General features: G+C 49.6%; 1 protein-coding gene across 16 annotated transcripts in view; it reads right to left on the bottom strand.

Annotated features, from left to right (window-relative positions):
* Window positions 1-26,604, bottom strand: part of AKAP1 (A-kinase anchoring protein 1) — a 36,365-nt gene extending 9,761 nt beyond the window's left edge. For 2 of the 16 annotated variants that reach the window (XM_038547822.1, XM_038547823.1), the window contains exons 1-7: window positions 14,218-14,406; window positions 12,840-12,909; window positions 12,148-12,399; window positions 5,555-7,214; window positions 2,892-3,025; window positions 1,149-1,275; window positions 438-565 (exon numbers count right to left, since the gene is read on the bottom strand). In XM_038547822.1, the coding sequence (XP_038403750.1) occupies window positions 438-565; window positions 1,149-1,275; window positions 2,892-3,025; window positions 5,555-7,214; window positions 12,148-12,291 (2,193 nt within the window). In that variant the 5' untranslated portion in view covers window positions 12,292-12,399; window positions 12,840-12,909; window positions 14,218-14,406. Of the gene's footprint in view, window positions 1-437; window positions 566-708; window positions 846-1,148; window positions 1,276-2,891; window positions 3,026-5,554; window positions 7,230-12,147; window positions 12,400-12,839; window positions 12,930-14,217; window positions 14,409-26,500 lie in introns of those variants that run through there. The other 14 variants (XM_038547810.1, XM_038547813.1, XM_038547814.1 and 11 more) reach the window with 14 other exon arrangements.
* Between the last annotated feature and the right edge of the window lie 336 nt (window positions 26,605-26,940).

Below are 26,940 nucleotides of genomic sequence, written 5' to 3'. Positions count from 1 at the left end.
AGTAAGGAACATAAGGACCCACTACAAGCCCATCCAGGCCCCCAAGGCTGTGACTCCGGACATATCACCAGCTTTAAGGAGATCCAAACCAGTCTGGGTACACCCAGTCTCCTGGATAGACTATACTCCTTTCTAGGCAAATGCCTTGAAAACACAAAAGATGTCAGGGCAGCTGAGCCCGAGAAGAACGGTCCTTGCCAAGTGGGGACAGAGGCATGTCTGGTTTTGTAACAGCACTTCAGCCTCAAAGCCCAGCCACAGAGAACACAGGCTAGAAGCAGAAGCAAACTGACCACAGGAGGCTAGAGGGGAGGGGCCACAGGCATCAACAAGCTCTTGGCCTTCCTGACCCATGGTCTCAGGGATTTCTAATTTGGGGAGGTTGGCATGAAAGGGAGACAAAAAGGTCTGGTCTGGTCCGCCAGGTGCATGCTCACCCAGGAAGTCATTGGAAGAGAAGGCAGTGCCAGTGATGGCAGTGGGGGAGCGTAGATATTGGTGAGGTTCAGCTCCTTGAACTTCTTTCCAATCAAGTTCAGCGCCTTGTCTACATGATGCTGAGAGCCTAAATGGGGTAGAGGCAGGAGAGTCACAGTGGATACGACCAACTGCAAATCCAAACCCATGCACACATCCCACCCCGCAGGAGCTTTCCTAGAGTTCAAAGGTATCTTTACAGAGCCAAAAAGCTGTTTTGCCTTAAGAAAGGTTATCTAAAGAGGACTGAAATCCACCGACCTATCAAGTGATACCACTGCTGTTGTGTCCATGCTTTGAATGCAATAGGAGGCTAGCTGATGGGAAAGGTCCAGCCCTCACCAACCGGAGGGGAATCATGTTCTGCTCTGTGAAGGAATTGTGTGAGGCAGCGGGCACCATAAATCCAGGCCACCCCAGCCTGCCCATGTGAGTGCCCACACCTCTCCTGGCCACAAGATCTGGGGGAGGGAGAGGAGGCTCCTTCAAGTAGCTGAACTGGAGAGGAGGGCTAAAGGAAGACCCCCCACCATCACCACCATGTTCCCTTCACCTGGGATGAGCAGGGGTTTCTATTCAAAGACTTAGATTCCAAAAAGGGAATAACTGAGATTCAAATGCCTTACATTTCAGGGAAGACAACAAAACCCAAGCGGACAGCTGCCACTGACCTTCTATGTGGCAGATCTGGATGTTCTGGGTGTAAGGCAGGGTGGAGATGTAGATCTTGGCACCAGACGTTTGCTTCAGAAAGCTCACATACCGCCCCTGCTTGCCAATTAGCCGACCAACTAAGTGCTGAAAGAGAAAGAGACGATTGGGGTGTTAATAGGAAACCAATTCCCTACGTTCCCAAAGACTTACCTTTGTTTTACACAAAGTGAAGCTCAAATATATCATTAACTGTGAACATATCAGCACTCATTTGCCAGGCACTGTTCCGAGCACTTAGCTATGACAGATACCTTTATCACCATTTTACAGATGAGGTTAACAAGCTCAAAGAGGCTAAGTAACTCACCCAATATCACACTGCTAAATGGCTGAACTACACAGTCTGGCTGGCTCCAGGACTCAGCAGTTCCCATTTCTTCCCCGACAACGGGGCCCACATCCAGAAGGCTGCAAAGCCAGCATCTTCTCCTCCCAAATCTACACTAGGAGAGGTTCCACCACAGCACAAGGGTCGATTTACGACTCCTCCGACCTCTTCAAGTCTATCCGGGTTCAAAGATAAAAAGGCTCCATTTGAAAATAAAAGTTGAAGAAAGAACCCTTGGGCTTCTGCTGCCAATTGATAGCGGGCCGGAGCCTTCAGAGCACGAGGCTTGTAGAAGTGCCCAGCGTGCCAAGAGCTCAAGGCAGACAGAAGAAGCCCAACTTAGCCATGATGTAAGGCGAGCTCTGAGACAATCCCACACAACCGTACACCAGCAGAGCTACCAGGGACATGGTCGCCCTGTACCTAGAGATGTCTGGGTGTGCCCTTTGCAACCACTAAGGGAGGAGGAGGCACAACTGCTATCAGGGTCACAGGGCAAGGGGGGAACCACCAAGGGAGTCAGCACCCTGGGGTCAAAGCAGCCTGCCTGACCTAGAGTTCAAACCAAGCCAAGTCTCCATGGCGGCGGTAGGGAGCTAAGTTCCTGGGAGAATTCAGTTGGCCAATTATTTCTGAGCCCCCGTGATAAACATCAAGATCGAGCTAATAAATTTTAAGTTAGAATAGCAAGAAGCTCGAAAACACTTTGGTACCCTGGATTTGGGGACTGGTGAAGTAAACTGACATTCCTACAATGAATAATGCAGTTAAAATTATATTTTCAAAAGAATAACGCAGGAAAATTAAATTGTTAAATATTTAAAAGCATTAATTAAAGCAACATAATCTCAGTTTTGTTTAAAAACCACAGGGTGCAAGACGAGAAGGAAACACAAGTCTTCACAGCCACTCCCGGGGGTAAGATTAGAGCAGCTTGTTATTTTCCTCATATGTTTCTATACTTTTCAAGCTCTCTGAAATATGGATTTATGCTGTGCTCAATTATCAAATATACTTTGCACTGGAGAGCTTTGAGCAGAGCACCGTGAAGGGACTCCCGCCTAGCTCACGTCCTCAGGCTGGTTTTTGCTAGCATCTCCAAACAGATCTGAGCCCCAGCACACAGGAGGAAGCCCCAGGGAGAGCGTAAGTAGCCTGTGTGTGAGTTTGAAGGAGACGAGAACAGGTCCCTCCTGAAGGCAGCTGAGGGAACTCCACTTGGCAGGAAGCTCTGTGGGCCCTGGCAGGGTGTGACACTCCTGCTCCCTTCAGCCTCTGGCTCACTCGGGGGGCAGCTTCAGGTTTACTGTCTCCCTCTCCCTTAAGTTCGATGACCCTGGGCCTGTAGGAGTGTGGAGCTTGCAGCCCTTACCTTTGGCACTTCAATCTCCCAGATGATGAGGTCGACCTTCTTAGGACTAGAGGCTGCTTGGGCATTCTGGAAACTGTCAGTCTTCCTGGGGCCACAGCAGCCATCCACTGAATCCATGCTGTTCCCGTCCGAGCCTGCAGGGGTGGAAGCAGCATGCACAGACACACAGAGGCCAGCTAAGAGCAGTCAACAATGAAGAACTTCCAAACTCACATTCCCAGGAGGCCCCCGCCCCACACCCCCTCCTCAAGCTTGGCAGGTGACTGTCAACCCGAAGTCTAGAAGGGTTAGAACAACCCCAATGAAAGGAGGACTGGGGGTGTAGATACACCTAATTTTAGCCTGTCACTCACAGCTCCACTTGCTGAATTGGCAGCCACGCCCAGCCACAGCTGCTGGAGCAGAGACAAGTGGTGAGCTGGGAAGGGGAGTCCACGGGGTGGGGGAGCAGGCCAGCAAGACCACATGGTCCCAGAAGCTGTATATGTGCTGGCTTCCACAAAGACCAACCAGTCACAAGGGGTCCACACCCCAGCACCTATGCCAGCCCCTCAGACCAAGGGACCTAGGCCTGGGCTCCATGGGCAGTGAACTTCAGTCCAGCAGAGCTAGAAGAATCCTCCCTTGCTGGCTCATCTGAGGGCCCCATTCTCATCTTGCCCTGGGGCTCTACTGGAAGTAGATGAAGGAAGGAGGTCCTCCTTTCCCTCTGCTTAGGCCTGACTTGTGCAACTCTTAACATTCTGGGCTCATGGTGGATCTTTACCCCTTGGTCCCAAGACTGGGCTGAAGTTCATGCCCCAGACAACAGACAGAGCAGGAAGCAGGCCCCTGGCATCAATGTGGTCTGCTGCTCTCTTGCTCAAGAGTGTGCCAGAGAGGCTATCCCAGAAAAACAGGGGTCCAGACCAGCTTAAGAGAAAGGCCTCTGGCTTAAATATGGAGGACTTAACTACCAGAAATAGATCGCTCCCAAGATTCTACTACTTAGGTTATTATACACATGGTTTCTCCAAACTCTGGACATAATCCTTTGCCAAGCAACGCATGTACTGTCTGGATGCACAGTAAGGCTTAAGAGATTCTGCCCCCAGATAAGGACAAGTCACCTTGAGAGTGACCTTGTCCCTCAACACCAGGGGCCCCAGCCTCTCCTGGATAGAATAGGCCTGGCTGATACAGGCCACTCCAGGGACACCCAGAGGTGGCTCAGACCACACAGCACTCTAGCAGTCTGTGCTCACAGGCCAGCTTCCTCAGTGGGGCCCCTAGGCACCAGGTAGGGCTGTGCATGGTCAGGTACATCAGATGCCAGGGAGGTGGGAGCTTATGCTTTGCCCAACTGAGGGCCAAGTGAGTGGTATGCCACGCTCCCATCTCTTGTTCCTGTACCTCCCCACGGTCATAGCCCTCTCTTCCACGAGGCCTCAACTGAAGGCCTTCACCACACCTGAGTAGCTGCCACAACCAATCTAGAGGTGGCATGACACAGCTGTAATGGGTCTGTTAATTCAGCTTAGGGCCAGTGGATAAAGAGAAACTCCATTATTCTTAGGAAAATATTTGTTTACCCACTTTAAGATCTTTTTTTAAAAAAAGCACACACACATTTTAACATCCCTGAAATTTGGATGCATCTTATACGCTCTGGCCTTCTATGATCACAATCAAATAATGAGTTCTCTTTCACTTAGAGGTACAGAAATCAGTGATGTCTTCTTAATCAACCCAAAAGCCATCTTGGAGGTGACAAAATGTGGTGTGTGAAACACACTAGATGCTACTGAAAGAAGTAAAATTCCCCATAAAGACTCCCTGCCTTCCTGGAGTGGAGATGGTAGGGCACGGCTCCAGGACACACAAGTCAGAGACCCCCACAGGGAATTCATGGCCTCTCTGCAGGAAATAATGGAAAATACCCCAGGGTAGCTGTGAAACCAGGGTCAGGAGTTGCTGACCTGTCCATTAGCGGTCTGAACTGTCTATGCTGGGGTCAGCACCCGAAAACCCCAGTGGACACTTCATTACCGAAGTGCCCCTCTTTCCTGGGGGTGGAACTGCAGCTCACAGAAAGGAAATGGCGGAGGCCCTCTGCGGAGGAATAGTGGCGGCAACAAGGCAGGAGGGCGAGAGCCTCCCTCAAGTGTCAAGGTTGTGGCCGCTCTCTGGGCACTTACCCGGTAAGAGCTTCTGGAGAAGGAAGGCAGGTGAAGACATGGGAACAAGCACATGATTAAAAGGAAATAAACCATTAAAAAAAAAAAAAGTTCACACCCATTCTTGGTACTTGGGAATTAAAACTAAGGAAGCCTCTCCATTACAAAAACCTTCAAGAGGTGGTTTGAGAGAGAAAAAGAGGCTCACACTGAGGTTAGTCGACAAACCCCACATTGAGCTGGCTCCTTCAGGACTGGGGAGGGTCCTGGCTGCCGAACCAATTTACAGCTCCCGTGGCTCTGCGGGTTCGGGACAGCCTAACTTCTCAGTTACCCACCAGTGTTATGCTGTGCCCCGACTTTCTGCAGGGCAGCTGGGACACGGAGTTGAAGAGCATTACTACTGCAGAAGGAGCAGAGGGAGGGGCACCAGCAGCCTTTGCCCAGATAACAGAGGGAGCACCCCCACCCCGTCCTCTAAGCGAGGAACATCCAAGACCCTCCTACCTCCCGAATGATCTGCTTCTGCTTCCACGGTCCATCCATCCTCATTCCCCAAGTCTGATAGCTCCCCCTTCAGTACCCCATTGCTGAAGGGCACAGTACTTTCTGGCAGCGGTGGGGAAATGGTCTGGCCCCTGGGGCTTGAGTTGGTGTCTGTACACAAGTCTTCAAGCCCCGAAGTGCTGACGGAATCTGAGCACTGCTCAGAGGCCACTGAAGGGACATCCTGGCTGTTGTCAGAAGTACAGGTGATGCATCCAGCATTTCCCACTAGGACACTTGCTTCATCTGGAGACTCTCCCTGAGGCAGAGCTGGCGACGGGCTGGGGGCCAGGGAGATATGGTGTGCAGAGTTCTTTGGCTTCCTATCCTTAGTGGGGCTGGACAGAGGGCTGCTCAGGCAGCTCATGTAGGTCTTTGGTGATGGCAAGTCCTCTGTGGGCAGGTCTGGCAAGGGGAGGGCAGGGTCTGACTGGCCGGAGATCACCACCGCCTCTGCCATTGCCTCTGTCACTGTCTCCACCACCTTCTCTGCCTCCACTACCTCCGCAATGGCTGGAGTGGGCTCAGCAGCATCTTGCCCCAGGGCAGTTTTCTGGCAGACTGGCACACAGCTCTCCTCGTTCTGCCCTTGCAATTGACCAGCTGAAGCCTGATGCACCCGACCTGCAATCCTGCCCATGGTGGTGGCCAGCACCTCTTCAGTTGCCTCCAAGATCACTCTAGAGATGATTTGGTAAGCAGCCTGCTCAATCTTCTCATCTTGCTCCACAGCCTCCTCCTTGCCCAGCTCTCCCATGCTGTCTGCATCGCAGGCTCTGCTGCTGACCCGAGGTGCCAGCAGCTCATCATCCTCCATCAGCTCTGTGTGAGCCGATTCGATGAGGCTGCTCAGCAGCTTTCCCGCTGCATCCTCCTCCACCTGTGGCGGGCTGCCCTTCCCCTTCTCCCCTGCTCCTCCCAAGGGAGCTGGGCTAGGCGCCTTGCTGATCTCCGATTCAGAGTCATGCTCCTGGAACAACACACCCTCTTCCAGCACGTTTTCTCCTAACACTGCATCACCAGTGCCTTCAGCTCCATTTGTTTCTCTTGGCTTCTCTTGGAGGGCTGCAGCTTGGCCCTGCCAGCTCAGTCCTCCTGTCCCATTGAATGGGGACTCTCGCTTGCACACCTCAGCCGCTTCGTGGGGGAAAGGAACACCCTTTGGGGTTGGAAGGGGACACTCCAGAGGGATGGACCTGGCTTCATCACCCGTCAGGGCTAGTTCCACCTTTGCGCTGTCATCTCTGAGCGTTCCTGGTCGAAATCTTGGGTCTGTGGTGTTAGGAAGGCTGCCTGAGGACTCTGACCTGCGACAGGTTAAATGTGGCCGCAGCATGGCTGGGGGCTCCATGGGAGGCTTGCTCACAGTAGATGGCTCCTTTTCTGCAGACAGTATGATGCTGGGGGATGTTGCTACTACTGCAGGACAGGGATCCTCCATGGAGAGTGGCTCTTTGATGGCATGGCTAGCCCTCAGCTCCACAGCGCTGGCCTCCACCTGTCTGTCCTGACTGCTAACATGCTTTTTACGAGAAAAAAACCACCACCAGCCAAGGACTGCCAGCATTCCAGGCAATGCCAAGGGGAAAAGTGAACGGAACTGGATGGCCATCCTGGAGGCCTGAAGAAATTATACCTGGAGAGGAGGAGGGAGGGAGGGAGGGGGAGAGGGGGAGGGAGGGAGGGAGAGAGAGAGAGAGAGAGAGAGAGAGAGAGAGAGAGATGCTATGAGAGCCAAGTATGGGGATCCTGATATCACTGCACAAGAAGATAACCAGCTGTTCTCCCTCCCCTTTCCCTGTAAGGCGCATCCCTCCCCGCTGCTCATATCCACAGGGTGATCCACTAGAGGTGAGTGGGCAGGGAGATACACCCATTTCTGCTCCCTTGTCCATGCATACTTCCTTGAAACAAGATGAGCCTTCTCTTAGACCCAAATCCCTTCCTTTATCACTTCTCAATGCCAAATTCCATGTTCCCCCAAGGGGATCATGTGTTTGGTGTTTTAGTTCTCTAAACTCCCAGAACACTTATCTATTTAGGTGACATTGGAGTATTATTTTTTTTTTAAAGAGAAAGTGAAAAAAAAAAAAAAAAGAAAGAGAAAGTGAGTAAGCTTGCAGGGGAGAGGAGAGGGAGAGAGAATCTCAACCAGACTTCCTGCTGAGTACAGAGCCCAAAGTGGAGCTCAATCTCACAACCATGAGATCATGACCTGAGCCAAAATCAAGTCGGACGCTTAACGGACTGAACTACCCAGGTGCCCCGACATTGGAGTATTTTTAAGTACCCATGAAACCACATGTATATATGTCCCTCACGTTACCCACAAAATCATGAGTCAATGAAACAGTAATGCAGCAAGAGAGCGATGGAACAAAGGAGGAGTAAGATTTCTTTATTTTATTTTATTTTATTATTTTATTTTATTTTATTTTATTTATTTAATCTGAGAGACAGAGAGGGAGACAAGACATAGGCAGAGGGAGAAGCAGGCTCCTCACAGGGAGCCCAATGCGGGACTTGATCCCAGAACCCCGGGATCATGCCCTGAGGCAAAGACAGATGCTCAACCATTAAGCCACCTAGGTGTCCCAAGGAGTAAGATTTCAAAAGGATGAGGGGGATGCTCCAGGGTGAGAGACCAGCAAAATATACAGTGGCAAGATGATACAGGTCATGCCTGAAGAAGCGGTTTAGTGGACTCAGTGAGGGTTCTGGGGCCTCATCGTGGATTCTGAACTTTATCCAGTAGGCAAAAGGGAACCATCAGAGGTCTGCACAGCACACACACCAAACTTGTTACTAGTTGATCCTGGGGGTAGGATGAACAGCATATCGAGAGACACAGATGTGGATACCTCAGTCAATTGGATTCAGGCCAGGAGAAATGATAAAGGGCCAGAAGAAGGTAGTCGACATGTAAAGGAGAGAAGAATCTCAGTTTTCTTCATCATAAGAAGGGGACACAGCTCATAAAGGATGGTTGGTACAAGATATGTATTAAGTGCTATGCAAAGCTGGGTTAGCTCTCTTTAGAGGTATGTGACAGACTTATTTTAGAATGCTTATAATTCAGTACCTCCCATGCCAGTGAATTTTATTGTCTGAAAAAATCACATCTTCCTAAAACCAAAAATCCTCCACTGATAAGGTGAATTATACCTTAATTTGGGTTTGTGCTTTATTGTGCTTACTTTGGATTTGTGCCTCCACTGGGAATCACTGCTCTAGGACTCTGCTTCTCAAGGAGCAGTCTATGGACCAGAAGCACTAAGCATCACCTGGGAATCTGCTCGAAATACAGCCCCAGCCCAGATCTACTAAATCACAAGCTGCATTTTAACAAGACCCCCAGGAGATTCACAAACACATTACACTAAAGGAACACTGGAAAATATATTCTGCTCCAATGTGAGGGCGTAGAGAAAGCCATAAACCTTCTTGCTAATCTTTGAAAGTGAATCCGTGGGATTGGAAAATATAAAGCACAGCTAAGCAGTGGCCAGGCTCAGAAGATCCTATCAATCCCTCTAGGCAGAAACTTCGATGACGATGATGACGCTCCTTACAACTTCAGATTCAAAGAACCTCACTAGATGCTCTCCCTTTGTATCACTAAATCCTCAACCACGTGGTCTGGAATGCATTGCCAATAGCAAGGTTAAAATAGCTCAAGGTCACCTGGGTGACTCAGTCGATTAAACGTTCCATTCAATCTCCGCTCAGGTCTCGATCTCAGGATCCTGAGCTCAAGCCCCAAGGTGTGCTCCATGCTGGGTGTGGAGCATGCTTAATATTTAAAAAAAATTAAAAAGCTCAAGGTCAGGGCACCTGTCAGTGGCACGAGCAACTCTTGATCTTGGGATTGTGAGTTCGAGCCCCACGTTGGGTGTAGAGATTACTTAAATAAATAAATAAAAACTTAAAAAAAAAGAAAGAAAGAAAGCTCAAGGTCATACAGCCTAGGACTGGAACTCGGGTTCTACTCCACATTAAGTCTGGAACACACCTACGCGTCTGAGGAAATGAGGCATCATATGGGCCAAGGAAAGGGGAAGTTCATATTGCTCTTAAAACGCTATAACCTATGACCTAAAAACCCCATACCTGCAATCTTCTCTTTAAAAAAAAAAAGAACAAATGAGAGTAACTCTGCAAAGGCAAAGGTCTATATAAAGGCTTACTGGGGCATCATTTGAAACAAAATTCTGGGGAATCACTGTTAAATATATTGCAGGATCCATGGGCATACCAGTGATCAGGAAGGAAACTGATCTCATGTACAGATGTGGAAAAACTGCCATGACACAGAAAATAAAAGCTGTAGACCACCATATGCGGAATGTCTATATCCGCACAATCCTATTGAAAAACTGGGAAGGATACACACCAAGCCTTTCGGTTGTAAGACAGGGAACAGTTTTGCACATTGATCCTGTATCCTACAACCTTACTGACCTCATTTATTAGTTCCAATAGTTTTTTTCTTATCTGCTAATTAAAGATAAAAATCTCTTCCTTTGGGGGAAAGAGATTTTTTAAACCTCTATCAGCAGTACTCCAACTTAGTGGCACATTAGCATCACTTGAGAAGCATTTAAAATCCCAAGGCCAAGGTGGCACCCTAATCAATTAAATCAGAATCTCTCAGAGTGAGACCAAGGTACCAGGTTTTTTTGTTTGCTTTGGGTTTTTTTTTTGGGGGGGGGGGGGCAGTTGTTTAAGATTTTTCTGTTTTTAAGGAATCTCTATACCCAACACACTGGGCTCAACCTAACAACCCCAAGACTAAGAGTTGCACGCTCCACTGAGCTAGCCAAGTACCCCTAATTCAAGTGATTCCAATGTACACTCACGTCAGAGAATCACAGTTCTAGAACAATGTGCACACCACCTGAAGAAGTGGTACTTGCTTTATATTCAATGTCTTCCACATAGAAATAAAAATAAAATCTGACGAGGAATAGAGGCTGTGGGGGAAGGGTGCTCTCAGGATAAGGCAGTATGCCTGTGACAAGGCCTACTGTCAGAGCAGTGCCCCCCAACAGGTGACATGCAACAGTGTGGCTCAGGTCTGAACCAGGTTCTCCTCTTGCCAGTCACTTTAGATTCTGATTCCTCACTACCCAATCTCATTTCAGCAGGGTTTATAGCTAGGATTCCCACGATCTTCTACCAATTCTCTGATCTCAGGAATAAGATTACATGGAATGGGGTAGAGAGGAAGATAAAGAATCCTAGAACTTCATTAAGAACCCATAGAGGGCAGTCTCCCTGTTTTACACACAAGGGGCCCAAGACCAACCTCAAATTGAGGTGTGTGTGTGTGTGTGTGTGTGTGTGTGTGTGTGTGAAAGGAGGGAGTTGCTACCCAAGATACCAGCTGCCTCTCAAAATAGCTGGGAGCGGCCTCCACCCCTCTGGTACTAGAAGTTGATCCTAAGGGTCCAGCAGTCCACCCTCCCCTTCACCTCTGGAGAGTCCAAGAATTGCCTATAAGGCAGAGGCCCACACTCCCAGCCTGGTTTTGGTCCTAGTTGATCCACACATCACCCGGACCCTGGCCCCCTGTGTCACTGCCCCCTGGCCTCCACCTCATCCATTCTTTTCTCAGACCTAGTTCACACTGAACACAGGACCCATCACTGGGGACACAGCACTGCTCTGCAGTTTGCCAGGACACCTCTACCACTCTCCCACCTAAAAACCCTCCCCCTCCTCGTCCCACCTGTTCACCAGAGACTCAGGCTCCAAGCCCCTAAACCCACCATCCACAGCTCTCTACAGTCAGCTAATCACACCTCAGGAAACAAGTTTCTTTTTTTTTTTTTTTTTTTAATTTTTTTTAAATTTTTATTTATTTATTTATGATAGTCACAGAGAGAGAGAGAGGCAGAGACACAGGCAGAGGGAGAAGCAGGCTCCATGCACCAGGAGCCCCATGCGGGATTCGATCCCGGGTCTCCAGGATCGCGCCCTGGGCCAAAGGCAGGCGCCAAACCGCTGCGCCACCCAGGGATCCCAGGAAACAAGTTTCTATACCATTTCTGAGCCAGATGTCTCCTGCTTTGTGGCACCAGGGCCCCCTAGGACGTGTTTATTAACATGGCTACCCTGAGGCCACGTCACCCAACCAAAAGAATACTGTATGCTGCACCTAGGTCCCCAGTGCCCACCACTCTCACTCGGCCTACAGCTTAGGAGCCAGGAGACAGTATCCCTGCTCCTCCAGGGAAACTGCTTTTCTCTATGAGGACCTACAGGTACAAGAACTGCCCAACTGAAGTGCTCCCCCAATCTGAGAAAAGAGGTGTAAGGATCCCCAGACAGGAGAAGGCGTGCTTTGTTTTCTTCCTTGCTACCTAGGGCCTGTGATTAGAGGTATTAGCCATCTCCACCAAAAACAGAGCCAAGAGCCCATATGATCAGCAGCTGCCCCCCACAAAGGAGTCCCGCTGCCTGGAGGTGCCTCTCAGGGAGCGCCAGGTGACCAAGCAGTCCCTCACTTCCTTAGCCCTTAACTTCCAAGGGTCTTACCCAGCCAATCTCACCTCAGTTAAAAGACTTCTGGTGAATTGATAAGGTGCCATGTGCCCCACTTTACATGGTCTGATAGGCCTAGACAGGGGCTGTGAGAGGCACCAACCTTTCCTGAATTCACAGACAGGGCCGCCTTCACCTGTGCATATACACATAGGCCCACATGTGCAGGTGTGCACACTTCAGCCTTATTAAGCTCTCTGCTACCTTCCTTCTCTGGAACAGACTCCTGAATTGCTCTCTTTGCCCTGGTTTTTGGTTTTCTGTAAAAAAAAAAAAAAAAAAACTGAACTTCTCCAGATCTGAGTGGCATTTAACACCATAGGTCTAAAAGCCTCACACTCACAAGCTAATTGAAGGCAGCCACCTCCCCCAGGGCCTCCCCCCTCCTGAGGCCCCAGACACTCAGGCAAGCCAGAGAAAAGCCTTGGAGAAGGATACAGCACCCTGCCTGAGGGTTGGTGGGGAGGAGACATGGCTATTTTGAATCTGTTGGAATTAAATAGCTGCCTGCTTATTTTTAGCAGGTCCATTTGCCCGGGAATAGATGCACGCTGGCTGGTTGCCCAGTGGTCACACAGAGCTGAAGGCAGGCACGTGCCGTGGCCCCACAAGGCCTTGAGGTTTACCTGCTCTGTCTGAGTTCTAAAAGGATTCCTTTCCTTTCTCCCAGAGGAACCTGCAGCTTCTCAGAAAAGCTTACCTCTGGAGAAGTAATGGCCTCACTCCCAGCACCGATGACCAGCCCAGTTACTGCAGTCTAGAGCCTTCTGCTAAACAAGAAAACAAATTTCTGGGAACAGTACAAACAGTGTTGGTCCCAGTGACTAAGCCCATTTGGCTGCAATTATTGTGGGAAAAAAGAGCTGCATGTAATTAATTGATGGGAAAGTTGATCATAAAAACAAGCACTTAGTAGCCAAGTGGCCATCAAGTCCACTGCGGACTTAGGCCTGGTCAGTGAAGTCACATCCACTCAGCATTCTGAATGGACTTTTCTATACCACCCCATCCCCACACCCCACACTCCTGGCAAGTTGAAATTTGAACATTTCCAATATTCCAGGGTTATGTGTTCACATTCCCAAAGACTGGCCCCTGGTGTTCAAGACACTCCATCTCTAGAATGCCCAGGACGTCAAGTTGTTCAGGGGCTTTTCCCCCTGAAGGGGGTCTTCAAAGGACAGGAACAGCTAACATGATCCAAGACCTGAAGCCCAGTATTTCCTACCACTGCATTCAGAGAACAGCAGGCTATGGGCCAGGTCAAGGTCCCCCCTCCCTTCTTCCATCCCATCCCCTCAACCCGCCCCACCAGTCTACTGAAGGAAGACCACAGAGGTCTGTGCAAGACCACAGAAGGGCCTCTTAGTTTCATAGGATGCTTTTACCTGATTCCTCATCAGGTTGAGGTTACGCACATACGTTCACTCACGTAATAATTCACACATAAATACGCTTAAGTTGCTGCAAGAAAAAGATTCTGTCCACCAGAAGCTCACAATGTGTACTGAATAATCTGTGTGTCTCTCACACACAGACCTGCACCAAACTGAGCCCAATATCAGAAGTAGGCAACAGAATCCAACTGCCTCAAAGGCACCAAGAATTTGCTCAGGTTGCAATGGTGGGTTAAAGACGTAAATTAAGGTTCTAAACCCAAGATGCCTTTGCGGGTGGAAGGGAGCAGCAAGTCCCAGACCAGAACAAGTCCTGGGAGTGAAGCTGAAGAGCTGGTAGGAGGCCAGATAAAAGGAGTTTGACCTTTACTGTCAAGGCAATGGGAACAAGTGGCAGCAACTGAAACATAGCCAAAGCAGAGCAGGTCACAAGAGGTAAAGGCCAGGGTGATCTCCAAGTGGCGACTACAGTCCAATATTGGCAACTACTTAGTCACAGGGGGCTAACTTGAAATGTGACCAGTGAAACTGAGAAACTGAATTTATATTTTATTTAATATTAATTGAAATAGCTACATAATGCTAGTGGCTACCTAAAGGATAGTATAGTCCTAGAGGGCCTTCCCAGCAGACCAGAAACAAACATAAGACCTAGATAAATGCTGTACAGCCAATGCCTACCTTGTTGGGTGGTATCTGGTGCTGCCACTGAGGGTGGGGGATGGTGGTAAGCTGGGCAATTCACCCTCAGCATGGCTGGGGCCCAGGAATCAGAGTGCTGGAGCCATGCCTCAGGGACGTTGGTCTCAGCCCAGCCCTGATGTTCAAACAGTTGTTACCTTCATCCATAGGGGGCCTGTGTGGGCTGTGACTCATGTTGGCACCCTAAAGATTCCAAATTAGCTCACAATGGGGCTGTGAAGTCCTCCCCATACTGTCCCCACATCCTTCATTGTGATGGCCCCACAGAGCAGCCAGGTGAGGCACCGTGGCCAGCCCATCCCCACTCCCGGTTAGGTAGATCAGCTGTCCAAAAGTCATAGAACGCTTCCCAGGCTCTTCTCCAGGAGACTGAGGGCTTAACCCAGTACCATCAGGGTGTGAGTACCTGCTCGGTGAAGTCTTCTCCAGGCAAAATGGAGACCCAGAGTCCAATCCCAGGAGCTCCAGGTAAGAAGAACCAGAAACAAAAAATCCCATCTCTGGACATGGTCTCAAATTAAGAATTGTTTCTCCTCTAATTCAATTACAAATTAAACTTCCAGTTTGGAAAACTTGGTAAAAAAGAGAACCCCCCACACAAAGGTGAAATGCCCAGTCTCCCTTGTTCTGCTGACCAAACACTGGGCAGGTCCAGTCTCATTAAGTTATAAAGAACAAGGCTGGGGGGGGCGGGGTGAGGGGTGGGAATCAGCATTTTCTACAAAGGTCTTCCCATTGCTTCAGTTAGGGAGTAGGAATGAGGTTTTCAAAAACCTTAATAAAAACCATGTCACATCCATCCCCAGCTCTTGGCAACCACATTGTTTTACCAGTAAATTCTGACAAATCTCTGAGGATAGTGATAAAGCAGGTACCAGGGAAGTGTTTCTAGGTACACAGAGTTTCCATCCATGACCACAGAACACTACTCATGACTGCCCAAAAGATAGGAAGTTGTGCTCTGTCAAAAAGCTTACCCAAAAAAGCTAATAAAGGTGACACATGCCTTCAGGAGAAATTAGAAGATGGTGTGAGGCAAGCAGCCCTTCACACCATCACCTCAGGTGGGCAGATCAACAGGTGAGATGCTGATTTTCCAAATGGCAGATGGTAGAATATGACCAACCCAAAAGTCACATAAAGGCCTAATGTCATTCCTATCCAACAAATACTTATGGACACCTATAGGGTACAAAGCACAGCAGGACACAGAAATGAATCAGAACGTACTTTCGAGGCACTTTCAAGTCTCACAATTTCTTTTTTTTTTTTTAAGATTTTATTCATTTATTCATGAGAGACAGACAGACAGAGAGAGAGAGGCAGAGACACAGGCAGAGGGAGAAGCAGGCTCCATGCAGGGAGCTCAATGTGGGACTCAATCCTGGAACTGCAGGATCTCACCCTGAGCCGAAGGCCGATGCCCACACTGAGCCACCCATGTGTCCCAATCAGTTTCTTTTTTTGGGGGGAAAAAAAAAACAATGACCTTCCTCAATGGGCTGTTGGTGCCACCCTTAGCCACTGACCAAGTGACAATTTTGGTCCAAGAGTCAGGCAAGTATCCTGGATGGGATGGGGGACAAACAGGAATTAGGCTGCCAGTTTCCACAGATTAGAATGTTCTAATGTCCTGGGATGGAAGAGGAGAGGTTATTAGCCTGAATGCCAGCACTGTGAGAGCTAAGAGGGCTTCAGTTATCCCATTCCATATGCACTTTCATTCCGTACCCATTTTTCTCACTACCTAATGCCCAAATCCAGATCTCCTCTCATTTAAACTATTTCATAAAGTGCAGCCAGATCTTCTGCTGGCATGGTGAAAGGGATGTGGGCACCTCATTGTCTTTGCTAACTTTCCACCAACCTTCTCATCTTTGGCACACCCCAAATTCATGCCTTCAAAAGGACTTGTCCTTGTGCATGAGTTAGCTTGCTTCTTGTCAGCTGCCTACCCTCCCCCACTTTTTCTCAGCAAGCTACTGAACGATGGGCTCCATCAAGACAAGGGAGCAAACCAAGAAAGGATGGGGCACCCTTCCACAAAGCAACACAAAAGAAGAGAAGACTGGATTCCCAGGATGAAGGGGAAGCAGGGACAGGGACAGGGATGCTTCCCAGAAGCAACATGAACAGCTGAGAATCTGCTGTATTTAAGTCCAAAGAGGTACTCCGACAGCAGTGGCCAAGGTGCAGTGAAGAGCTGGAGATCAAGTAAGACACAGAAAACAAAATTGAACACAGGAAATTAACTAGGAGAGGAAAGGAAGGGGGTGGGGGACACAAGAAAGGAAATATGGAAAACCAAGGACTTTGTGCCCATAAGCACTATTTATATCATAATGTATACTCTGAACAGAAACTTGACCAGAAGTTGTGCTAACTCTATACCAAGATGAGGGGAGAAAAAAATGTGTAGGAATGAGTCAAGACCTTACTTTCCAGAGTAGAAAAACAAACCAGATTTTTAAAAAGGAAGAAAGGAAAGCAAGGAAAAGCATCCCACTTACAGATATAAATGGCAGGGAGGACAGCCTATAAGAATTGAGGGCAGCTGCCTCTAGACAAGAGGACAGGTCAGGGAGCACCTAAGGGTAAAGGGCTGTTCGTTCAAACCTCATGTACAGTCAAAGTTAAATCTTCCTACCAGTAATGCTTTGAGAGAACAAAAAAATATTCTTAACTATTAAATAGCAAGAGATGCTCTATCACCACAGAGCTTTGGGATTCTTGTTAACCAATATAATATGTAGTGAATGTCAACTCATCTACGAACAAACTTGTAATGCTTTATTTTCCCCATAATTGATGCCAAATCTGATTCAGGGCCCCTCAATCACCTTGCTGACAAAACCGTAGTAATCACAAAGAACAGGGGCTTATTAATGGTAAGACCCTTTCGAGCCAAGGCACCAGGTCTCCCCATCCCACTGAAGTCTAACCAGCAGGACCCCTCAAGGCTAGTCATTTAACATAGATTTTAATTCCCACTGTGAGCCAGGATCCACGGGAGAGGGGGCTGAAGGAGGTAGTGGAAAGAGCCCTCAGAAAGCAAAGGCCGCAGGCGGGGTAGGGAGTCACATTTCAGAGACGACACTGTGAAGATACAGCAACCCAATGGCATAAACCTGAAGCCTCCCTCAAAGGCGTTCAGAAAACTGAACCTAGGCACCCCTTGTACGCAATGAATTCACTATATTCCTGTGCATCTGGAAGGGTCCTAGTTATCACTCAGTCATGTTCTGTGTTCTGCAATTTAGATGAAGAACCCAGGTGGAGAAGAGCTGGGTAAACTGTGCCTGGAAGAGAGGCAACTTCAGACAGAATGGTCAGGAACGCCTCTCTGAAGAGGTGGCAGCAGAGCTTGAACAGTGTCAGGAGCACCCGTGCCAAGATCTGGGAGGACAGGGAAAGGAGAGGGGGAGAAAGTTCCAGGCAGGGAGAACATGTGCCAAAGTACTAAGGCAGGAACAAACTTGGCTGACTCAAGCGACAGCAAGAAGGGGAGGTGAAGATGAGGTCGAAGGGCTGCTGCCAGAGAAACTACTCCCCACCATCACCCAGCTGAAGCTCTGCTGAAGGTCAAGGACCCAGGACAGGTTCACCGAACTTCCTCCACAGGAGAACAGACTTGCCCAAAGAGCCAAGGGGCTGTAGTTTCTTTTTTCTTCTTTTAATTTTTTGAGTGATGCAGTTTTGAATTTTATTTTTAAAATTTTATTTATTTAGGAACACCTGGGTGGCTCTGAATGTATACTCTGAATGTATACTCTGGTCCTTTGGTTCAGGTCATGATCCTGGAGTCCCGGAATCGAGTCCCATTATCAGGCTCCCTGCAGGGAGCCTGCTTCTTCCCCTGCCTCGGTCTCTGCCTCTGAGTACCAATCATGAATAAAATCTTTTAAAAAATAAAAATTAAAAATTAAATAAAATAAAAATTTTATTTAAGTAATCTCTATACCCAACATGAAGCTGGAACTCAACCTTGAGATCAAGTTGCATGCTCTTCCAACTGAGCCAGCCAGGTGCCCCTGTAGTTTATTAACAGAAGCAAATTCTAGAATCTATGTCAGAAATAGAGTGCTTCTCTGGCTGGTAGCTCAGTGGGTACACACTACAAGAATCCAATAGTGGCTCACTTTCTACTTGGGAGTTCTCAGCAAATGCATTTGCCAGGAAGCCCTCCAGTCACACCACTCAATAGCCTTGGAGCCACTGGAGGTCCCTACCTAGCCTCCCCTGCCCCCCACCCTCTCAGATGAATCTGTTCTAAGAAGGCAGTCCAGCCCTGGGGAGCAGATGGGAATGGAGGCATGTGCGTGTGAACACACACACACACACACACACACACACACACCCCTTGCTACTTCTTTGAATCAGACTTTGCAAAAACAACCTCGGTCTCCAGCCAACATAAACCATAGGCAACAGAGGGCCTTATACGGCTTGAAGGTTTCTTAATCAGAAAAAGATAAGATGGGCTAGAGTTACAGGAAAGGGGGAAGAGAAAAAAGAGGGGAGAAGACAGGACAGTGGTGAGGAGCAGAATTCATCAAACTCTTTCATCACATCTCTCCAGGAGCAATTCCTGGTGAGGGGCATGGCTCGGCCACCTTTCATTTTTGTTTTGGTTTTTAAGCCAGAAGATGCCAGTAAATCAGGCTGCCAACAGAGCCACAGTTTTACACAGTTTTTAGTGTCTGTGTGGAAGCCTGCTCTTGGGGTTCCTGGGCTGCCTGTGTCACAGGCCTGCCTGGCCCAGGAGGCAGGACCTGGCCTCTGCCACAGATCCAGAACAGAAAAGGAACCCCCAGGGACCTCTTAGGCAGCCACTGCCCACCCCCACCCCACTACACATACCCCATGATAGTTTCTTTTTTTTTTTTAAGATTTTATTTATTTATTCGTGAGAGACAGAGAGACAGAGACAGACACTGCCCACCCCCACCCCACACATACCCCATAATAGTTTCTTTTTTTTTTAAGATTTTTTTTTAAATTTATTTATTCGTGAGAGACAGACAGAGAGAGAGACAGAGACAGAGACAGACACACAGGCAGAGGGAGAAGCAGGCTCCATGCAGGGAGCCCGATGCGGGACTCAATCCTGGGTCTCCAGGATCAAGCCCTGGGCTGAAGGTGGCACTAAACCACTGAGCCACCCAGGCTGCCCCCATGATAGCTTCTAGGGTGACTTTATTCTCCTTCCTCCCCTGACAGGGAGATAGGAGCAGCGTCTGCACCAGGACCTGCTTGTATGCTGAAACCACATGTACTTGGCCTTCCTAAAGGATGCCACCTGCTAAAAATAGGACACAGCACAAGCTTGGCTGGGTGGGCCTCACCAAAGTCAAAGGACAAAGCAAGGAGGTTATTCTCAGCACCGCCTTTTCTCATCAGAGCTCAAGGCACATCAGGGTGCAGGCCTCCTTCCAAGGCAGCCTAGCAAGTCACTCCTCCTCTCTCTTTGGAGGGACAGGAAGGAGGTCTACGGAAGACTGAACCAGCCTTCAGATCCATTGTCCCAGGCCAAGGCCAGAGGAGAAGGGGCGGGGTGGCAGGGCAGCATGCTGAGGGCTGGGCTTGAACAGATCCCGGGCCTCCTCCCATACAGACAGAGCAGGCTTCTCCCAGGCGACAGCCGATTGAGGGCTGGGGGATGGGTCTCATGACCTCCATGTGAGGTCTGACAGCCCACATTATTATGTGCCAAGGAATGAGGGACCTGAGGTTGTCTTTTCAACCAGGTGACTGAGCTACACCAGAGTGTGCAGAGCAGTTTCCAGGCTCTAAGGCCCAGCTGCCTAGCCTCCAAAGCTCTTAGTCAGTCATTCTTTGTGCAGCTCAAAGCACCGGACAGTTGCATAATCTGGAACTAAAACATGACTTTGGAAAGACAAGAGTGTTAGAGTACGATCCTGAACTTCAGTTTCCCATCTGATGGAAACATCCTGTAAAATGGATTATGAATACCTCCCTCACCTGGACTGTAATGAGGCTGAAATGACTCAAGACACCAAAGAGCCTGACTCTATTTGTGGGGTACATCATTTTAATCTTTTAAAAACCCAGTTTCCTCTTCCGGATGAGGACGGAAGGATAACAGCAGTAAGTAAGAAACCGCCTCTAAGCAGGCAGCTAAAGAGAACCCTCATCTTAGTACAAAGCAGCTCAGCAAACAGGGGTAACGTTAGCTTCCTCAGGGCCTCAGCTCCCTCACACGCAAATGAGAGATACTTTACCTCATAGGGTTGAAATAAAATGAGTCAACACAGTTGACTCTTGAACACGGATTTGAATTGCATGGGTCCATTTGTGTGTGGATTTGGGGATATAGTACATGACTGTAAATATTTTCTCTTAGGATTTTCTTAACATTTTTCTCTCTTAGTTCTTTTTAAGACTACAGTACAGAATACACATAACATGCAAAATCTGTGTTCATCGACTACTATGTTCAAGTAAGTCTTCTCCTTGGCAGTAGGCTATTAATAGTTCAGTTTCTGAGGAGTCAAAAATTATACGTGGATTTTTTTTTACTGCATGGGCTGGAGTGGAGGGGTTAAGGGTTGGTGCCCCTAACCCTCACATCATTCAAGTGTTTGGAAAAAACCCTCCTAAGGTGCCAGGTATACAGTAGATGCTTAACAGGTACTTGTTATGCAGCCTATGCTGGCTGGTCCACGAAAAGGCAGCTCTCACATTATATGCCAAAGGTCTAGCAGGGTTCAAACTAGGCATGCCCAAGACTAGCTAAAAAGGTATCTGGAAATAAAGCTCACTCCCCAGAGCTAACCCCACACCAACACTTCTGGAACCCCACTGTGGCCCAACTCTCTCCATTGCCTTCTGTAAAAACAGGCCTCCTAACACCCCAATGGACTGGAGGAGTAGAATCAAAAGGATGCTTGTTTGTAAGGTGTCTGCAAATCTGGTTCAGCATTGGTCCCACAGTGGGATTGTGCAGGAAGTCATCAGGTGGGTGAGTGAAGGACCAAGTAGCAAATCTGCTGACATCTGAAGACCAAGGACAATGACAACAGGCCTTAGACAACCAGCAAGGACCTTAATTTCTCAAACCAAAACAGTTTTCCAAGGGATTAACATCTGTCCTCCTACTTCGTGCTCCCATCTCCCAACTCTTCACCACGCTCCTCTCTGAACCATTTCATAATTGATCACTCTCTTCCAAACTGGCAGACCAGAATTTGCTTCTTAACATGCCATGGATAGTGCTGATAAATAATTTGTCACCAAAGCTGTTGGATTTGTGGACTATAAAGGACTAAACCCAAACATGTGATGCTTTACAAGGTGAGGCAATTAAGCTTTTACAGTTGGACCAGAGCTAAGACCAGTGCTATCCAACTAGAACCTTCTGTGATGGTGAAAATGTTGTAGGCCTGCAGTGTCCAGTAGTGGCCATGTGAAGGTACTGAGGACTTGAAAGGAGACTAAAGTCACCAAGGAATGGATTTTTTAAAAAGATTTTATTTATTCATGAGAGACACAGAGAGAGAGAGGGGCAGAGACACAGGCAGAGGCAGAAGCAGGCTCCATGCAGGAAGCCTGATGTGGGACTCAATCCCGGGACCCCGGGATCACGCCCTGAGCCACCCAGGCATCCCAGGAATGGATTTTTAAATTGTATTTAATGCTTAAAAGTTTAAATTGAAACAGATTCACATGACTAGTTGCCACCCTATAGGACAAGGCAATTCTAGACTGTCTCCTCTAAGGATAGATTAAGGAGGTAAGAATAGAGATACAATAAAAAAAATAATAATAAATAAAAATAAAATAAAATAAAATAAATAAAATAAAATAAAATAAAAAAATAAAATAAAATAAAATAAGGGGCACCTCATTGGCTTAGTCAGAGGAACATGTGACTCTTGATTCCAGGGTGGTGAGTTAGAGCCCCATGTTGAATGTAGCGATTACTTAAATAAATAAAAATTTTTTAAAAATATTTAGCACAGTAGCATCTTAGAGCTAAGAGAACTGGAGACGCACTTAAAACAGTGCACTGTGGCACTTTTTTAAGTCTTTGACTTACACTATCCACAGAGCCATGCTTCCTTGCCCAAACATACCCCTCCCCATATACAACCCTGCAGATAATTCCACCTTGCAGCAGCCCAGAGGCACTTTAAGGAGCAGAATCTGAATACTCTTGGTTGATGCTGACCAACCCTCCTTTTTACCAGCTGAAGAAACAGACCCCAGAAGGGTTTAGAACTACTGCTAGGTTTCAGCCCTGAAAGCTGTACTCCCATCTTTACCCCTCAAGCCAGGGCTCTACCCAGCTAAACCAGTGTTGAAACAAGCCTCATGAGCCCTCAGCACTGTGCATTTTTACTTTTCATAATTCACCTGGGGTTCTGCTTTGTTCCTGAATACATGGGCCTCAGTAACACCAGGCTGAGTGAAGGCAGCCAGCCAGTATTACCAGATGGGGACAGAGTGTTTACTATCAACTGCTCAAACAACAAACTGAACTGTAGAAATATCCAAATGGCCAGGATTTAGACAGAATCAAGACCATTTAGAACCATTTAGGAGGAGGAAAAGAAAGTTAAAGGAAAGGACACCCTGAAAGCTACTTATTACTGAAAGCCAGTCTTCAAAATGCTACATGGTAACACACTCCCCTTCACTGCAACAATCTGCTTAGAAAGCAACAGAAAGATTAGGAGAAAAGCCCAGGATTTGACTATTCCTTGGTTCTTCTCACAACAGAGGATCTAGTTTAAGTGCAAAGCCACACTTGTCAGTTTCTCTGCCCCTCAATTTGTATTTATATTAGCCATTGAAACAATCTCGATTGACCTGCAGCATCACCCTCCTCAACAGTTGAAGTGTGAGGATTAAAGGATCAGAGAGGTGTTTGCTTGTAACTCTCCCAGCACGAGACAGTAACTGTCAAGGAAAAGGTATCCTCTAAATTATAGCTCCCACATTCCCACCAGCTACCTCTCCAGCCAGACTCTGTCCCACTCAAAACATTGTCACGGATCCTGTTTTCCACAGCCCAAGTATAAAATCAGGTATCAGAGCCAGCAGGGCTGCTCCATGGAGTGCCATATACGATGGGTACTTAATGTTAAATGATCATAAAGGTGAAACCCTGCATGAGGCACTACACCAGAAAGGGTTTTGTATAAAAGAACTTGCCTCAGAAAGCCAAGTTTAAGATTTAAATACATCCCACTCAGATTAGCAACTCAAACAGTAGGAGAGGATTTCAGTGGGACAAGAGGCCCAGAGGACCCCTGCCTCCCCAGAGCAGAGGAAAATAGAATGGCAAACAGAAGGTCTTAAATCATACACAAAATTGTTGACCTCCTCAAAACAGCACAACAGACCAAGCTACTGAGAGGTCCTCTCATTCCAGACTCACAGAGAAGATTAGACAGGAGTGGCCTGGGGAGAATAGGCTGGTAGGCACCAGCTGGCCAGGCACATGAGGTGCCCACCCCTCAAAATCCTGAAACGTGCACTCGACCAAATCATGTTGCCACAGGCTAGAGCCAGGAGGCTGGTAGCACAGTGTGGGGAAAACAATTTGTTTTCCTTCCAACTAAGTTTCCAGGTCAGAGGTTAGGGGGAGGGGTATTTTTAATAAAATCCAAATCACTCAAGTCATTCAAGAGAAACTTAACGTTAATCTCAGAGATTCTTTAGGAGGAGAAAAAAAGCAACACTTGAACAGCCATCATGAACCAGGCACAGTGCCCAGTCTAAAATATTATCTCAATCTGTCTTTAGGATGAGAGGGGAACACTGTAAAGACTAAAACTAGCCTTCACCCACAAACGATGGCTATGGCCAGGCCTGGGTCCAACGCCCATGAATAAAACAAATTGCTTTAAAATACTGATGCTCAACATTCTTATACTGGAGCCACATCCACTTGGCGCCTGAGCACTTTGACAACAGACACCTATGTGCTCACCCAGCAGTGGCCGAGCATGATGTACTTCCTAGAAACAGCTGGGAGGAGGAACGGATATTCATACAAAAGGCTCCAGCAACTTGGAGATGTCTCACTCAAGGGCTTAGATAAGATCAGTTCTCTGCAAATTTTAGACCATTACCTAGCAATGTGCATGACAACACAGCCAGTTTAATCCAGGTAGGCACAGAAGTTTCAGAGCTTTGTAGATCTTTAGGATCAAAAGGCCCTCTTCTATCCTAGAACCACATTTCATCTGAGAATAGACCCAAGAATTACTACCCAGAACCCACAAAACTAGTTAAGAGGTGAAAGAAGTTAAAGTTCAATACAAGTCAAAAGGCTCCCCAAACACAGCCTCACGTGCTTCCAGTGCTCAGAAAGTTTTTTTTTCCCTTGTTTTATTTATTCTTTAGCAATCTCTATACAACATGGAACTCGAACTCACAACCCCCAGATCAAAACTCCCATGCTCTACCCACTGAGCCAGCCAGGGGCCCCTCAGAAAGTCTTAAATAATCAGCAGATGAACAACTTGAATGCCAGAAACAGAAAAAAAAAAAAACTAATAAACGATCAAATCATGCTCATGCCACCCTCTACTCATTTCAAAGATGCTCTGTGCCTTTAAGAGCAAAGGGGATGGGTGGTGCTTACTAAGAGTCCAAGCTTTGCTGGCTGGTTAAAAAAAAAAAAAAACAATTTGGGAAGGACTCGGTTTACAAGAGCACAGAAAGGTTACTAGTTACCAGAATTACCAGCTTTTTGTGAATGGTCTTCCTTGATCAGTAACGGTGACAAAGGAGTGGGGGGGGGGATAGCAAGCCAACAGATACAACCTTACCAGGGTCCAGCAGCCCAGATTTCCCTGCAGGAGATACATTTAAACACAAAGTAACCTGCACATCTGTAGGGAAAAGATAGCCGGCTTAACCTAATTGCTCTGCCCGTACCGCTACCCGGCTTGAGCGGCCTGCCTCACACCTGGGGTGGAGAGCACCGGGTCTCTGTTAGCGGCGGCCCTAGAGGAGGAAGGCACCCGCCAACCTGGGCATCTCTGCAGGAGAGGAAGATCTCGAAATGCCCAGAGCTTCCAGCAGTCCAGGTCGGTTCAGCACCGCCCACCACCAACAGCGCCTTTCCCTGCCTAAGCCTCCCTGGCGGGGGGGGGGGGGGGGGGGGATAGGGAGGCGCTGCACCCTAGGGCACAGTGTAACTGATGAAAGCCTGCCCCCGAGGCGTTCAGACCACAGTCTTCCCAGGCACCTTTTGACCCATTAACTCCGAAACTAGCGTAGCCCCCCCCCCGCCCCGTCCACGGCCTAGGCGGGGGTGCGGGCCGGGTGAGACACGTGACCCACGCGCCCCCGGGCATGAAGTCAGGGGGCACACGGGGCAAGACAGCCTCCACCTCGCCCGACGGCCTCGAAGGAGCTGCAAACGCTAATCCTCTTGAGAGGCCACCAAGCCTTTGACCTCAGGACCCTAACTCGGTTCAACAATCCCTGCCCCCAAACAGAGTTCCAATCACCACCGCGTCCTAACCGCACCCTCCGGGTTCCGCACGCCCAGCCCTTTCCCCAGCTCCGCACTCAGCTCCCGGGGGCCAGGCTACCTGCACGGGTCTGCCCCCGCCGGGCCCGGTGGGGAGCAACCCAGCGCGAGCTCAGGGGGCCCAAAAGTTGGGTGAGCTCCCTGAAATGAGCAGTGCCACCCTAGCCCTTCGGGAGGAAGAAAGGGGTGCCCGCGGGCCCCGGGCGCCTCCTGGCCCTGCCCACAGCCCGCCCCGCCGCCGCCTCTCCCGGCTCAGACTTGGGTACACACGACCTTTGAAAAGTAAACGCGTGTGGGGTTGGGCGACCTTGGGTGGGACGCGCTCGGGTCCGTCTCCCGGGCGGGTGCGCGCGCCCCGGGAAAGTTAAGCGGCAGAGGGTGCCCCGGGCGCCGCGTCCTAGCCGCCCCCCGCCCCCGCCCCCGCCCCCGCCGCAGACAGCCGCGGCGCGCCAGCCGGGCCCCAGGCGGCCGCAGCCCTGCCCCAGCCCTGCCCCAGCCGCGCACCCGCGACTGTCAGCGGCGGAGGGCGAGGGGCGCGCGGGCCCCTGCAGGGGAAGGGCCTGCGCGTGACAGCAGGCGGCGGCCGGGGCCCCTCGGCACGCGCTCGGCGTCGGCAGCCTCCGGCCTCCGGGGCACCTGGAGCGCGCGTCCCCACCACACCTGCGCCGAGGCTCCCCCGCGCCCCTCGGCGCCGTCCCGGGGGCCCGGCAGCTGGTCCTCGGCCCGGCCGCCCCGGCAGCCCCCACTCACCAGCTGCTCGGCGACAGTCGGGATGCAGCGTCCTCGCCCGCCGCCGCCGCCGCCGCCCCCCCCCCCGCCCCGGGCCCAGCCGCCCAGCCCGCTGCGCCGCGGCCGCTCCCCCACGTGCTTGCCCAGGCCCGAGGAACACAGAGACATTAAGTACTGAGGACGCGCAGCTACGTGCCCGCCGCGCGCGACGCAAGGCCCCGCCCCCGCCCGCTGCCCCCGCCCCGCCCCACGCACCTGCGCGTGCGCGCCGCCCGCGCTGCTCCCAGCTGCGCCAGAGAGGGCGCGGTCTCGAGCGCTCCGCCGACATCCCGCGGCCGCCGCCCGCAGCCGGGCCTCGCTCGGGCTCTCGCGAGAGGCCCTGTGATCTCGGCGGGGCGGGGGGAGGGGCCTGGCTGGAGCCCGCGGGCGTCGCGGAGCCCCCGAGGTCTGGCGCGGGCGCC

Source organism: Canis lupus, chromosome 9, assembly GCF_011100685.1.
Source record: "Canis lupus familiaris isolate Mischka breed German Shepherd chromosome 9, alternate assembly UU_Cfam_GSD_1.0, whole genome shotgun sequence".
In the NCBI taxonomy this organism is placed as follows: domain Eukaryota; kingdom Metazoa; phylum Chordata; class Mammalia; order Carnivora; family Canidae; genus Canis; species Canis lupus.
This window is presented reverse-complemented; position numbering and strand designations above follow the sequence as displayed.